Raw genomic sequence first — 17,389 nt, 5'->3', positions numbered from 1 at the left:
ATTAAGAAGTACAAATTGGCAGTTACAAAATAGTCATGGGGATGTAAAGCATAGGGAATATAGTCAATAATATGGTAATCACTATGTATAGTATCAGGTGAGCATTAGTCAGGGAGATCACTTTTTTAATTATATAAATGTCTAACCACTACGTTGTACACCTGAAATATACAATAATATTGAAATAATAGTGAAAATAAAGTGTCAAAAAAGAACAACCCAATTAAAAAAAGGTAACTTTTACTTTTAACTGCAGTGTTCAACAAAAATTTTGACTTAATTTCCCATCCATAAATAGATTTTGATCTCTTTTATAAGAACAGCACTTTTCAGTGACACATTATAGGATAAACACAATTTTTTAAAAAAGGAGAGAGACTTCCCAAAGAAGTTTAATGTTAAAAAAAAAATTGCAAGTATTTTGTGTACATGCATGAGCATTTCAAGATTTTAACTGCTTTGTATTTCAGGAAGTTTGTGATGTATAAACATTTTACAAATCTGATCTCAAAAAACAATGATTTGAATAATCTGTGCTTTAATGTGAAAACAAAACATTATTTTTTTCAGTTTCTCATACAACATGTTTATTAAACACTTTGTGTCAGTAATTTCTTAAGATTATAACATTTAACCTTGCAATGGAGCTAATACCAATTCTATTCATGGGAGTATATTTTGGACTTTAGAACAACTTTAAGTGAAATGAATGCCACAATCTTTTTAGGTTGTGCTTGGAGCAAAGACAAAGAAGCATCAACTCATTCTTCCCAACTAATAAAACATCTAATGATGCAATTTGTATGACATTATTTTAATATTAGTATGATGTTAAATATATTTTTGCTTCTGTTTATTACTGAAACGCGATATATCATCTCTGAACATGACTAATTATCACTTAATTTATATTTTAAATATTGAATTTTTAACTTGGGCTCCAGGAAAAATCCTGAAAAATAAAGACCAGCATTTAGCATCTTTTTCTTACTCTCAACCGTAAATTTTCAATTTGATGTGACTATTGTGGAATCTGTATCAGGAAGTATAGCTTTTTAAGATATCTTTGTATAGATAAAAAATAGTTGCTTCTGCATCAAAGAAGCACTGAAGTTCTGAAGGAGCATGTGCTTTGAGTTTCATTCCCGTCTGTTTCCTTTTTTTATTATAAAGTGGCAATTTATACTATCATTAGAAATATACATTTATATATAAATTTTTGCATTCAAATCTTTTTGATTACCTATGACTAAATACCACAAATCAAATAAAAACTCTATATAATATATCCTTATTTCAGAAGCATATGTATATATACACACATATATATTTGTAGAACAATTCACTGTTTGAAACTTGATTCTTACTTAAAAAATGCTATTTACAATTTTATGACAGAGAAATAATCTCAGCCTTTTATGATGTTAAAATGAGCAGGGAATTTTCATGTGTGAATGTGATTCACCTTGTGCAGATGAAATTAAGCAATGTCATGGAAACCCTTCTCAGAGCAAGGCCTTGTAGATTAAGCCATGAAAGTGGAATCGATTTGCTATTTCTGGGTCTGTTTAAAACAATTAGTGATGTAGTTATGCTTCTTCTCCAAGAATGAGTGGTCCCCAATTAGGACCATCAAGCTTTTCGATACACTGGAAGCCATTCTTGATCCTTTACTTTGTCTTTATACTCTCATCTCTTGCTAGTGGCACCACACCACCACCAATCTATATATAAGACTTATCTACAGCATTGTCATTTTCTTAAATAGAAGAATTCTTCTAAAAAGCCACCTGGATTACAATTGGGTCCAAAAAGCCACAATGTACATCAAATTGATGTCTCTTAACTGGGTTGGTTCATAGTGACTAAAAATATGCTATGAAATTAATATATAAATTCAAAACCCAACCTATTACTATGATCAGGATTAGAATGACTTGCTGTCTTCCACTTTCCGGAAGCACAGAGGTCTCTGAATTAGCAAATGGAACTTCAGCACCATTTGTTTCTATACCTCAAACTCCCAGCTTAAAAATCAAGTTACTAGGTATATTGACCAGAAAACTATTTGGTGAGATTCTCAAAAGTTTTGTTGTCATTCTTAAGTCCAGTGATTTTGAACCATGGTACAACAAGGGCTCTAGAGTAAACATGTCTTAACTTATATGTACATAGCCAAATACAAAGATTTGCTAAAAGTCATATTTCTCCTGAGAATATCCCAATGAATTTTTTTTTTTAATTCACTTACAGGAGAATAAATGATGGAAGAATTGAGACCCAGAAATTGGTATAATGAAAATCAAAGTAAAGAATTATTTTACTTGCAATAAACCTGAAAAATGAACTATTTAAACTGGCTCGTATTTTTTGAGGAAATCAGATAATTTTATGTTTACATTTAGTACTTTTTTAAAAACCTAGACAGTGAATACTGGTGTTTTCTAACTGAAGGTTTTATGTTTTTACAAGGTAAACAGCAGTTAAACAAACATTTGTCCTGTGCTCTAAACCACACTTCTGTCAGGTTAATGTGGAACAGTAGTATAAGGTTTCCAATACATTCTCTGAACTCAATTGTAAATAAGACATATCTAATTTCCAAAGCATTTTACTGTGGTGAGTATTTGCTTAAATGACATGGAGAAAGAAAAACATATACTAATTGGCGAGTTAGAACTCTGCCTCTTAACTGCTATCAGGAAGGAGACAAATGTGAGTGTGGATGATAAATGAAGAACAGACATTGAAAATAGAGGGAAGAATTTTGTTGGAGATTCATATCTCATCATATTTTTCATAATATTTTACTGGATTAAATATATTCTGTCATGAAATCATCAGTATAATTGATAACACTTTGTGAAACTGTCAATTGTGTTACTAATGAGTTTATGGCGAGTGTCTACATGCGTGTGTATGTATCATCATAAAAGCTCAAGTCATTTCATGCTAAATGAGCTTGTGACCTATTTTGTGGAAGCCTCTTTTTATTTCTTCAAAGAAAATAAGGCTTTGTGCTTGGGATTTGTTTGGTCCTGAAAGTGACAGGTGTGTTTATAATCAAGTTGAATCAAGAGTGACAAAGAGAAATACAACCAGATTTCTTTTTCTTTTTTTTTTTTACAAGGGTATCTTTCCCTAGAAGAGTAACATTCTTCTTCTTCTTCTTTTTCTTCTTCTTTTTAAATTTAGATTCCTTTATTTGTTACTTTCCAAATATTTTGGTTAAACAAATGTTTCTTGCAAATATGTGTTCAAAATCCTTGCCTAGATACATAATTTTTCTTCTTTGCAATTGATTAGGCAAACAGTTCCATTTCATTTTCTAACCTCCTGATAACATAAATAGAATATTTGGTGAAGTACACAAACCACTATTGGAGAATAATGATTGTGTAGAGTGAGGGAAACTACAGTGACCTTGATGGAATACAGCAACCAATGGAAAGGTCATTGAAGTGAGGACCTAGACCTCTGCAAAGTGTATTTATTTTAGGGAGTCATATTTGGAACAATACATGCTGGACTGTAGAGTTATAGGAGAAGTAACATGCTAAGTCTTCTCATTGATAATATCCATAAATCTGCTTAACATTCTGTTTTGTTTCGTTTTAATTTGGATATCCCTACACCATTCCTGATTTGTATGACTAAGTAGATCTATTTTTCCAAGGCAATTACATGGTGTTCATGTCTTCTCTAACATTTTTCTAATACTTTAGTACTCCTAACTGAATTCCCCTAGTCTTACACTGAGACTTTTGTTTGTTTGTTTCTTTTTACTATTTTAAGCTGCTCACAAAACCCTGTCTGTTGGAACCATAGCTGTCAATTCCATATTGTTTCTCTATGCTTCTGGAAAGTACAATCTATTCGAAATACTCCTCTGTGTTCTAGGAGACACACTTATGGTCGCCTAGACTTATAAACGAGGATAGATAGCAACAAACAAGTCACCTGCTTTATAAGATAGTAAATAAGGAATTTCACAGCCATGCCTCCCAATATCACGGCAGAGTTTGGAAAATGCTGTATACATACATAAAACCCTGGTAAGTTATAAAGGCAAACACAATTTGCTTTGATCAATTTCCTAAGATGTATTTCCTTGTGTAAGCCCCCGCTTTGTTCTTTCCTGATGCAAGAGATGGTATAAAACTCTCTAAGACAGCTAAACATGCACCTATACTCTCAAAGGTATCCACAAAGTTAAAAATCCACAAATAGTAAGAGCATGTAACTTGTACATCACTGCCTGGGCATAGTAATAACAAATAATTCTAAAAAGTTACTTCAGCCTTAGCAAAATAATTTTTTTTTCTAAATTACTAAAAATGAGATCCTAAATTAACAAATTTAATAAAAATATGATCTGTTTTAAGGAGAATCTGAAACTCTCTTTATGAAGGAATGAAATCAGCTCATACCATTAGATTCCACATATAAACACCTAAACAATCTTAAATTAACACTTTTAAACTTTTCTTGATAGTGACTCCTGCCTATATACCTTAGTGGCATTGGACGAATCTATAATTCATACGTGTTCAATATCATGGTAAAAAAAAGAAAAATCCAGGAAACAGGATGCACTTATGTGTCAATTCCAAATGCCCAAAGAAAACTTAAAATCAAAACAAAGCTCTCATCACAGCATTATCCAGACTTTAAGCTACTGAGAGCATTACATCAATTTGTAAGTTCAATTCTCCAAAACCCTGTTCTTTAATGTAATAACTTTATTTCTTCTTTACGATAGTTATGTCTTCATTACAATTAGCCCTCTATTAATAACAGCACAGTTTACTTTAAAGTTTGTAGAGTCTTGATTTATTTTTCCCCTTGTGCATATATATGCTAATCTTTGTGCATATGCATTTTCTATCACATTGCAACAGGAAAGCTTTAGTTCAATTTTCTTGTCCTACACAAAGGAAGATTTTGAGTGCAGAATCTTCACCACTGGGTGCTGCGTTGCCATTTTATTTTTCTCTCCTTGGGTGGATTTATTGTAAGGAAATGGGTAAAGGGGAGAGGGGAAAAGGGAAGGGATGAGAAGGGACGAAGGGAAGAGTTCTCAGCTATGTTGAATCTTGATTCACGACTTTGCCTCCATTCATGGTTGGTGTTCCAGAACTTTTCCTTGAACGCCCTTGTTTTTCTCCAATTTCATGTAGTGATGGCTCTCTGTACATACACACTGGAAAGCAAAATCACAATAATTACTTATAATATTAGACATCAATTTGGTCTCAATAAACATCTCAAATTAGGTTTTTTAATATTCTTAATTTTCATCACGAGCTCTTCTCCTGCTGTAATAACAGGTTTAACTTGATAGTGAATTTAGTGGATACATATGGTCCTCTTCCAGTTCTATCAGTACAAACTTTTAAGTCTTCTTGAACTGCAGACCTTTGACTGCATGAGATATATGAGATATTTCTGTTCTCTTATAGATAAGGCTGGAGTTTTTACTGTCTACTAACCTATATAATGGGATTTTCATCTAGAGTTAGAGGGGACATTACAGGCTTAACATTTAAAGGACAGAAATAGATATTTTATATTTAGTCCTTAGTCTGCAATCTAGTTTGGGTAAGAAAAAAATCCTTATATACATGCTCCTAATCTTATCCCACTGTAAGAAGCATGACATAGTTGGGTTAAACTGAAATATGTATTGTCAATTTTCAGGGTATCCTACGTAAGAAATGATAATGGGAGAGAAGGCAGAAAAAAATAAAAAGAAAAAAATCCCCACAATTTTCTCAGTTACTCCAGATTTCCTTCACCTAAGGTAATAATGAACATAGTCCATGGCTTCTTAACTATTCGTCAACAGGAAAAGCGATTATGCAACTGTGTGATTTCAGTTCACATCTATATAAACAGTTTGTTTTCTCCTCCATTGTTTTGTCTGGCTCTGCAGCTCAGTCATCTGTAAATTTATCATGTTTGTTGCTAGATTATTGCATAAAAAGAACAATGTTTTTCAATTCATATTTATCCTTGTGAGATAGGCTCTATCAGCACATTGAGTACATTGAAATGGATTCATGAGATAAACATGACTGCAGATGAGTACATGAAATATGTCACTTAAATATCTGGGATTATTTTCATCTGTGATTTAGAAGCAAACAGTTAAGTACCTCCGCCTATTGAACCACCACTGCAATGCCTTGGTAATCCAATCAAATGGTGCCTTCCCCTGGGCTTCGCCCCCATACCAGAGATGTGAGTACAGCTGTGACTGAATAGGTGTCTGTCGCGTGTGGTGGTTAAGAGACCAATTTGAAAGCCACACTGCCTGGGTCCACATGATTACTCGGCGACTTTCCAGCTCTGTCAACTTGGACACATTTTCATAATTGAAAAATATTAATATTATTTTTATGAGGAAGAAATGCCTGGCATATAGATGTTTGAAAGATGAAAGATGTTAAGAAAATGAAGGAGCTCATCTCTTCAAGAGGATTTTAAACAACACATTTCAGAGAATATAGTGATAAATTTTTTGGCTGAAGATATTGTAAATCCAACACTAGATTAAGAGAGTTAAGATACAAGTAAGAGTCTCCTCAGAGTAGTTCAGTGAGGAGGAGACAGGTTTCTTCCAACACACTCAGTAGTAGAGCTTCTTAAACATTAATGTGGATTTGAACAGCCTAGGGATATTGTTAAAACGCAGATTCTGATTCAGAAGGTCTGTAGTGGGCTTGAGATTCTGCATTTTTAATAAGCTCCTTGGTGATGCTGATCCTGGTGAAACCTAAACCACACTTTGTGTAGCACAAAATATATACACAAATTTATTCTACATTTTTTATTGGGGTGAAATTCATTAATAAAATTATAAAAGTTGCAAATGCCTATAATTCTATAATACACCACCTGTATATTGCTTGTATGCTTACCACCCAAAGTCTAGTCTCCTGTCACCATGTATTTGACCCCTTTTACCCTCTTCAACCTGCACGCAGCCCCCTACTCCTTCCTCTTTGGTAACCACCATACTGTTGTGTCTATGAGGTTTTTTGTTTTGTTTATTCATTAGTTGCTTTCTGTTTTATATCCCACATACGAGCAGAATCATATGGTGCTTGTCCTTTTCCATCTGACTTATTTTGCTTAGCATAATACTCTCAAGATCTATCCATGTTGTTGCAAATGAAAGTATTCCATATTTTCTTATGGCTGAGTAGTATTCCATTGTATATATGTACCACTTCTTTATCTAATCATCTATCAAAGGACACTTAGGTTGTTTCCATGTCTTGACTATTGTGAATAATGCTGCAATGAACATACGGGTACATATGTCTTTATGAATAAATGTTTTCAAATTTTGGGGGTTATATACTCAGAATAGAGATTTCTGGGTTATATGTAACTCTATTCTTAATTTTTTGAGGAAATGACATCCTGTTTTCCATAGTGGCCGTACCAATTTACATTCCCACCAGCAGTGTACGAAAGTTCCTTTTTCTCCACATCCTCTCTAACATTTGTTATTTCTTGTCTTATTGGTAATAGCCATTCTAACAGGTGTGAGGTGATAGCTCATTGTGGTTTTGATTTGCATTTCCCTTGCAGCTAGTGAAGTTGAGTATTTTTTTCATATATCTGTTGGCTGTTTGTATATCTTCTTGGGAAAAGTGTGTGTTCGGGTATTCAGCCCATTTTCTAATTGGATTGTTTGTTTTTTGTTGTTGTTGTAGAGTTATATGAGTTTTTTATATATTTTTTTGGATATTGGCCCTTTATCAGAGGTGTTGTTTGCAAATATCTTCTCCCATTTGGTTTGTTGTCTTTTTGTTTTGTTGATGTTTCTTTTGCTGTGCAGAAGCTTTTTAGTTTGATGCAATCTCACTCATTTATTTTTTTCTTTTACTTCCCTTGCCTTTGGGGTCAAATTTATAAAATCCTTTCTGAATCCAAGATCCGTAAGCTTAGTACCTATGTTTTCTTCTATGTAGTTCATTGTTTCAGGTCTTATATTAAAGTCTTTGATCTATTTTGAGTTATGATCTTTTGATCTATTTTTATGTATGGTGTCAAATAATAGTCTAGTTTCAAGGTTTTGTACATGACTTTCCAATTTTCTCAGCTCTAATTATTGAAGAGGCTTTCTTTTCTCCATTTTATGTTTTTTGGCTCCTCGTCGAAAGTTATTTGGCCATACATACGTGGGTTTATTTCTGGGCTCTCAATTCTGTCCCATTTGTCTGTGTGTCTATTTTTCTGCCAATACCATAGTGTTTTGATTATTGTAGCTTTGTATTATAATTTGAAGTCAGGGGTTGTGATACCTCCAGCTTTGTACTTTTTTCTCAGGATTTTCTTTGGCTATCCAGAGTCATTTGTGGTTCTACACAAATTTGATGTTTGTTTTATTTATTTGAAAAATGCCATTGAGATTTTGATGGGGATTGCATTAAATCTGTATATTGCTTTAGATAACTATGTTGATTCTTCCAATCCATGAACATTGAATATCTTTCTATTTCTTTGTGTCTGCTTCAATTTCTTTCAATGTATTTTAGTTTTCAGTGTATAGGTCTTTCACATTCTTTGTTAAGTTTATTCCTAGGTATTTTTTTCTTTTTGTTGCTGTTGCAGATGAAATTACTTTCATTTCTTTTTCTGAAATTTTATCATTATTATATAATAATGCAATAGATTTTTGTACATTGATTTTGTATCCTGCAACTTTACTATACTTGTTTATTGTTTCTAATAGTTTTTTTGTTTGTTTGTTTGTTTGTTTTTGTTTTGCTTTGTCTTGTTTTGTTTTGGGTGGAGTCATTAGGGTTTTCTATATAAAGAATCATGACATCTGCAAAAAGACACAATTTTACTTCTGCATTCCCAGTTTGGATGCCTTTTCTTTCTTTCTCCTGCCTGACTGCTCTGGCTAGGACTTCCAATACTATGTTGAATAACATAGTATTCCTGATCTTAGAGGAAAATCTTTCAGTTTTCAGCATTGAGTATTGTATTAGCTGAGGGTTTGTCATATATGGCCTTACTATGTTGAGGTATTTTCCTTCTATACCCATTTAATTGTTTTATTTATAAATAGATGTTACAACTTGCCAAATGCTTTTTCTGCATCTATTGAGGTAAACATTACCCTGATACCCAAACCTAGCAAGGGCAACACAAGAAAATTACAGACCAGTATCCCTGACAAATATAAATTCAAAAAACCTAAACACTAGCAAATCAAATACATTAAAAAAATAATAAATCATGATCAAGTGGGGCTCATTCTAGAGGCACTTGGATGGCTCAACATATGCGAATCAATCAATGTGATATACCGACTAACAAAATAAAGGAGAAAAATCATTTTTTAAAATGAGATTTTCAAATATTTCAATTATTGCAGTGAGTGGTTCCTCCAATATTCCCAAAGTACTAACTGCCTTTGGCCTAAATAGCAAAGCGTACAGAGAAAACTGTTCAGAAAGAATTGATCCTGTAATTTCCAGGTGGTACCAGTAGGTAATTGAATTTTATGTCTTTTAACAAAAGACAGAATAGCCTAATGGAAGATCTATTGGAATCTTGAAGTTCCTCAAGTCTAATGTTTCTTACCTGAATTGCTGTTATGGACAGTGTCAAAATCTCCAAAATTAAAGCATATATTTATATGTGCAAAATACAGCCATTTATTTATAACTAGTTAATGCACAATGAAACTTGGAAGAAACAACGAAGTATTCAGTTGGAAAGCTATTCATATGATGTCATATAGTAGCTTTTCCCTGCTCTGTCACCTAATCAGTTGTGAAAACACATACATCCCCAGGACTGCTAAATCGGAGTCTCAGTGAACAAAACAAAATAATGTTTTCTTTTTATTTTTGAATACACAATAGATTTTGACATGCAAATTTCTTAAACTTCAAGCTTGAGATAAATGAATATTATTTTTAAATTTCCATTAAATAATTTATTTTTTATAATTTTTGTAGCTATATATCTCTTAGCTTTCTTATGTCACAGATTCTACCCAAGACATATATTTTTAACTTTTAATTTTTTTTCTTGCTATGTCTCACACATAAAATATTTCAGTTGTGACAACACAAAATGCTACCATTATAATTACCTCTGAAGATCGTATTTCCAGTTAACTTAACCCTGTTGTCCATCCTGGTATCAAGTCCTCAGAGAGGTTTCCAAATTGGCATCTGAAAATTTTCATTGTCTCAAAAAGAACAAAACTCACTAGTGTCAGAGCAAAGTGTGCAACTTGCTCTTCTAAGACAACCCAATCACTAACTTGCTGATAGTTCCATTAAGTGGAGTAATAAAATTCTGGGATTTAAAATCTAGTTTATATATGTTAGTTCAGTTCACTGAAACCCCTGTCCCCAATAAATCAAACAGGTATTTGAATTTCTGTGTTTCTGTTTACAGGAAGAACTGAATGTTTAAAGAAAGCAAACTAAGGAATGCCAAAAAAAGAGAGAGCAAACATCTTTGTCAAACCAAAAGATTAAATTTAAATTTTTTGTTATTTACAGGCTCTAAGAATACTCAGACTCGGTAATACTGTCTAACTTAAGAAGCTGACAAATCAAGGGGTATGAATCTCAATCAAATTTTATAAATAAAATGGAATTAAAAGATCATAATCGAGCTAGAAAGCAAGAAAAAAAACAAAAGACTTGAGGAATGTAATTTCCACTGATAGTTATATTAACACTCTATCACTATGCTATTCTACACAATAGAATGAAGAAACAAAATACGAGGAAAATAGAAGGCATAAGCGTTCTATCAAGTGCATTATAAGTCCAAAATGTAAACCCAAATCACCGTGATGTATACAATAACCACAATGACAATCTCGTAAATAAACCTTTAATCCCTGAAATGAATCTATTATTTCAGGGTCTTTAAAGCCATTTCAAATTGATTGACTCTGATAATTATAATAACACTGTGAATAAAATAAATGAGAAATTCTTACCCCATTTTTGAAACATAAAAGAAACTGCAACTTCCCTAAAGTCAGATGCACCATTAATAGTAGCCTAATGAGGAGTTCTTAATAGAATCAGAAAAGCCATTCATCAAACAAATGTACAAATGATTATCTTATATCAGACAATGTGTAAGTTATCATACCCATATATTAATCAAGGTCTAAGTAGGCCTTACCTTTACTAAATATTCCCAATGTCATCCAAAAAGGTAATGAAAAAAAATGTAGCATGGCTATTGTAAAAAAAAAAACAAAAACAAAAACCCAGAAAATAGTGTTGCCAAAATGTGCTTGCATGTACATGGAGAAGCTGGAACCCTCGTACATTACTGGTAGGAATATAAAATTTTCAACCTTTGTGGAAAACAATATGGTGATTATTCAAAAAAGTAAACATAGACTTACTATATGATTCAGAAATTTCACTTCTGGATATATACCCAAAATAAATAAAAGCAGGGTTGTGAACAGATATTTGCATATCAGTGTTCATAACAGCATTGCTTACAATAGTCTAAATGTGGGAACAACCAAAGCATTCATCAAAGGATGAATGAATAAACAAAATGTGATATACTTGTATACATACAATGAAATCCTGTTCAGCCACAAAAAGAAAGGAAATTCCGACACAAACATTAATGAACCTTGAGGACATTACGCTAGGTGAAATAAACTAGACAAATATTTTATAATTCTATTTATGTGAGAAACCTAGAATACTTAAATACATAGAGACAGAAAGTAGAATGATGGTGGCCAGGGGCCGGGGAAGGGAGAATGGGAATGGGTACAGAGTCTCAGTTCGGAAACATGAAAAAGTTTTGGAGATGGAAGTTGGTGATTGTAGTCATGGTTGCACAGCAATGTAATTGTAATTAAATGGCATTGAAATGTACACTTAAAGTGGAAAATTTTATGTCATGCATTTATACAACATAATTGATAATAACACTTTTTATTTTAAAAAAAGCACACACAGAGAAACAAATGCACTGAGTGTAAGTTATAAACAAAAAGTGACTATTAAAGCCAGAGATGTCCTATTTGAATAGGAAGAGCCAATGATGCCTCCATAGTCAAAAATATGTCTTAAGACTATAGTAAGCGAGAGAGAGATGAGATATAACTGAAGGGGTGTTGGGTGGTAAGAGGATAGCAGAAGCTGATGAAAACACTGTAGGACCGCACTGCCTAATACAGTACCCATTTAGCCATATGTGCTGATCACGTACTTAAAATGTGGCTAGTTCTACTTCATATGTGCTATACGTATAATATAAACACTGAATTTTAAAGACTATACAGAAAGAATAATATATCTCAGTAAAAATATCTTCTACTGATTATATACTGAAACGATAACATTTTGGATATATCGGGTTGAATATATTAAAAAATGTGTTTCACATTTGTTTTGTAAATATGATTACTAGAAAATTTTAATTTACATACGTAGCTCATATTATACTTCCATGAGACAGTGCTGTCTTAGAAGAGTTTGCTGTTCTCTGCAAGAAAAGTGTCTTAATTAGAGCTAAAGCTACATGTTACAATATGATGGGGATGACAGTTGAGAAAACTTCCCAGCCTGATTACACCTGACCTCCATATGCAGACTTAGAAAAAGCAGAGTACTGTGAATGGAAAGTGCCAAGGTAGAGTAATTTATGTCAAGGGGACTAAAATGAAGCCAAGAGGCAAGAAAGTGTTTGCCTTATGCAAGTCCCACTCGTGAACTTTTGAACCTTTTTGAAACCACATCCTGGACTCTACTCCTCCTTAACCAAGCAACCAAACCATCTACATTCTTCATTTGAAAGGAGCCAGTACTTTCACCAGCCAGTGCCCTTCATTTACATAGAGCACCTAAAGGCGAACAGTACTTGTAGTTTTTGCATCCTTCCTTTACATATCGGACATAAACATTCCCTGTTAAGCTAGCCACATCCTTCATTTGCACAGAGGACCTAAATGACAACTGCACTTGTGGATTTTTCTTTTATAAATCCTGCTTTTCTTTGTTCTCTCCAGAGCACAATTTGGGATGCTACCTGAATCTGTGCCTCCCGGATTGCAATCCTTGGCTCAAATAGATGCTTTTTATTGTTTGTTATAACCCAAACCTTTATTTTGGTCAACAGTATCTTAGATCCCTTTGATAGGACGTACTGTTTCACAAAACATTTACTGACCCTTTAATTTGGCTCAACTAATATTGCACCTTTTTAATTCTACTATTGACTTTTCATTTTCTTTTCTCTCCTTAAATTTCAATTACTCTGTGCTAACTAATAACCAAAGAGGAATTTGTTCAAGCATTAATTTGTTCATTTATTCTATGAACAGGTGACTATTTACTTTGAACCAGGCAATCTGCCTAATTCTGTATGATCTGCAAGAAATGACATCTTGATTCCTGCCCTCAAGGAGCTCAAGGCTAAGAAGGAGGGCCAGTATGCACACAAAACGCAGGGTAGAAAGGGCCATAGCAGAGAGTTAAATGGTAAGGAGTACATAGAAATAGCTATCTGATGTTGATTTTGTCTTGAAGGATGCAGAGGATTTAGAGAGATGGACGATCTAACAAAAAAGGGTGAAGATATGAAGTGCTGGTTGTATAAGAAAAACAGTGACTGATTGAAACATAGGCTAAAATAGAGAGTTGGTGAGGAATAAGACTGGCAGAGCCAATTTGGTTCTGATCTCCTGAATTCCTGGCCAGACCACTTAAACCATAATTATGATATATATATCAGCTTCAATTTCATAGGGAATGCAGAGTTAATAACGTGTCCATCAAGTATATGAGTATATAGGGAAAAACTATTTACTCAATCTCTTTATCTAGAAAAATGTCTAACTGTGTTTACATGACATGAATACCGCCAGTCAGGTTAGTCAGGAAGAATCAGTCAAATTGAATCTTACTGCATGGATTCCGTAAGAAATGGTCGCCAGCATTTGAAACTTTCATGAGTTGTTTCGATGCCTCATGAACACAATCTTAATGGCTTAGGATCAAACATAGCTGAGGAACCATTATATATGAGACCTGCTGCTTATCTAATATGGACAATATCTAATACTCTCCAAGTACCATACTTTTGACTGCTATTGAAAGGTGGGGTTCACTTGTTCAAGTTAATTAACATGTTGAGAAGGGGTATCCTTTTGTTTTCTGGGGAGCTTAATTTAGCACTTAAGAAAACTAAACAAGGATAAATCAAGTATTACTAATCCCAAATATGAGAATCATATATACTTTACCATACAATAAAAATTAATCACAATTTTATACAGTTACTGGTATTAGAATTTGGAGTTCTGGTATTGATTTCCAATCATATATGACTAAGCAATTTGAAAAAAATTCAATAGTTATATAAATTCTACCCCTCCTAAATTGTGCTTCTCAAATCATTCCTATCTCATGCAAGATAAAGTTTTCTTCTTCCTAACAACCAGGACCTTTTTACTAATTGCAAAGAATCCCAGTCTCTTGAAGTAAGTAGCTCAAAGTACAGTGATACTTAATAAAGGGGGTTTTCCATTACTTTCTGTTATAGTAAGCTATTATAACATAAGGAATAGATTTATTTTACTTTAGGGGACTTGATAATTTTTTTTTAAAAAAAAACCTTTGTTCTTGAATGTTTTCTTCTCAATCGTTCTGTTTTATGCATTTTAGCCCACAACAGCTATGAGAGCAAAGTGATATTCTAGTTCTTTTGAGGAGCAGTATTTTCCAGACTTGGAATAAATTAGAGAAAAAAACAAACAAAAAAAATCTAACTCCCTTTCTTGTCTTCCCAAGTCCCCAGTGTTGTTTCACAGAAATCCAAATTCAGTGCAACTGCCCATTTAACAGTTGGAAACAAATCATCTTATTTAGGCAACCTGGGATGCCACTATCTTAAACATATCTCATTCAGCACCTGTGGGCTACACTTTGATACAGATGTTATTTTCAGGGGGCATGATTTAATGCTAGCACTAGGTATGGAACTAATTTCTAACTGTGTTTCAGATTTCACTTTACACTATCCTCCAATAAAGTTTTACTATCCAAATTTCAAGACTGTTCAGTATCCTGATGATGCGTGACCTGAATCATTAACAACCAATGTTACCACTCTTTCATCTGGCCCTTCTGGATTTTCCTTAATCATGTTTCTTGCCCTCTTTCCTCTTTAAAACAGGAAAAAAAGAAAAAAGAAAAGAAAAAAAAAAAAACCAACTTTCTTTTTTGACCCCACAGGATATTTTTGAGATAAATATCATTGTTCCTCTAACACATGTGGTATCACAATAGTTTTAGATAAATGCTAAAAGGAAACAATGTTCTGCAAAGGGAAACATTTCTGTTTGGTTCTTTAACATGCTTTTTTCAATTCAGTTTTCTTCCGATTTTTCTCTATTCTGCTACATGTTTCAATTCCTTCCTCTTCTTCCCCTTCTCCTCCATTTCCTTCTCTTCTTCTGGATATTTCATTTTATTCATAGTTTGACCTTTCCTGACTTATATACATTGAAGCAGAGGGATTGATCCTGGCTTTCAGAGTAAAACTGAGGTAGAGAGATTTGATGAGAGAGTGTTTCTCATTGCAGACACAAGGACAAGTGCAGGTTTCTAATAACAGTCCACATCAGGTATTACTTTAACACATAGCATTTGCCAGGAATCCCCAGTTCAACGCTTTAATGTGAGCAAAACACACCTGTAGGGTGGACACTTGTCATTTCATGACTTGGCATAGCAAAAGTTGTCATTTTCACAGCTGCCTGAGATATACTGGCCATATTTCTTTTCTTTTCTTTTCTTTTCTTATTAGTTTCAGGTGTACAAAACAATGTAATAGATGTTTATCATTTATATCCCTCACACAGTGATAACCCCCCTCCCTCCATCTATTACCCCTCTGACATCGCACACAGCCATTACATTTCCACTGTCTCTATTCCTAATGCTGAACTCCACTTCTTGTAAATATATATATATATATAATAAATCTTGTAAATATTATATATATATGTATATATATAAAATTGTAGTTGATATTCATTATTGTTCAGCTTCAAGTGTACAGTGCAGTGATCAGGCATCTACATCATCCCTGAGGTGGTCTCCCTAATGGGACAAGTGTCCATCAGATACCCTATAAAATCTTTACAACATTATTGATTACATTTCCCAAATTGACTTTCGTAACCCCGTGGCCATCTTGTGGTTACTGACTGTGCTTTCTAATCCCCTCACCTTCCCCCTTATCCGTACCCCCCTCCCATGTAGCAACCCTCAGTTTTTCCTCTATGTCTCTGAGACTGTTTCTGATTAGTTCATTCATTTATTCTTTTCCTTAGATTCCACAAATAAGTGAGATCATGTGGTATTTGTCGTTCTCTGTCTGACTTATTTCACTTAGCATAACGTTCTCTAGGTCCATCCATATTGTTACAAATGGTAAGATTTCATTCTTCTTTATGGCTGCGTAATTCTCCATTGTATAAATATACCACAGTTTCTTAATCCAGTCATCTATTAATGGGCATTTCGGTTGTTTCTATGTCTTGGCTATTGTGTATAGTGCTGCAATAAATATTGGGGTGCATAAATTTTTTTGAATTAGAGTTTTGGATTTTTCCAGATAGATACCTAGGAGTGGAATTGCTGGGTCATAAGGTAGTTCCATTTTCAGTTTTTTGAAATAACTCCATAGTGTTTTACATAGTGACACTGGCCATATTTCTGTAGCAAGCCCTGTAGTCCCGGTATAACAAATAAAACCTTTCACTGGGTGATAATAAGACTATTGGCTACCAGTTTTGTAACCATATGTGGTATTTGCTCTATATATTTATTTTTGCTTTATTTTTAAATGCAAGATTGTGCCATTGGAGAAGAGAAAAACAAAATATATTCGTACGAGGTCTGACAATTAAGTTTGTGAGCTCATCCTATAAAAAATGCTACATGTGTCATTACTGAATATCACTACAGTCACCTTCAAAGTACTCCCCTTGGGAAGCTATGCACTGATGCCAGCGCCTAGTCCATCCTTCAAAGCAATTTTAGAACTCTTTATCTGGAATGGCTACCAGAGCTCTTGTCGTATTACCCTTGATGTCCTGAGTGTCATCAAAATGTCTTCTTTCAATATTTCCTTTATCTTCAGGTAAAGAAAGAAGTCATTGGGGGCCAGATCAGGTGAATAGGGAGGGTGTTCCAATACAGCTATTTGTTTACTAGCTAAAAACTCCATCACAGACAGTGCCATGTGAGCTGGTGCATTGTCGTGATGCAGGAATCAATTCCTGCAGCCATCAATTGTTGGTGAAAAGTTCAGGTCGTCTAAATTTTTCATGCAGCCTTTTCAGCAC

The 17,389-nt window shown here is 33.7% G+C and overlaps 1 protein-coding gene across 2 annotated transcripts in view; it reads right to left on the bottom strand.

Annotated features, from left to right (window-relative positions):
• Positions 1 to 1,094: 1,094 nt before the first annotated feature.
• FGF12 (fibroblast growth factor 12) overlaps positions 1,095 to 17,389 on the bottom strand; it is a 537,500-nt gene continuing 521,205 nt past the window's right edge. For both annotated transcript variants that reach the window (XM_033087389.1, XM_033087379.1), the window contains one exon: positions 1,095 to 5,203. In XM_033087389.1, coding sequence (XP_032943280.1) covers positions 5,085 to 5,203 — 119 coding nt within the window. In that variant the 3' untranslated portion in view covers positions 1,095 to 5,084. The remainder of the gene's footprint in view (positions 5,204 to 17,389) is intronic.

Source organism: Rhinolophus ferrumequinum, chromosome 2 (assembly GCF_004115265.2).
Source record: "Rhinolophus ferrumequinum isolate MPI-CBG mRhiFer1 chromosome 2, mRhiFer1_v1.p, whole genome shotgun sequence".
In the NCBI taxonomy this organism is placed as follows: Eukaryota; Metazoa; Chordata; class Mammalia; order Chiroptera; family Rhinolophidae; genus Rhinolophus; species Rhinolophus ferrumequinum.
This window is presented reverse-complemented; position numbering and strand designations above follow the sequence as displayed.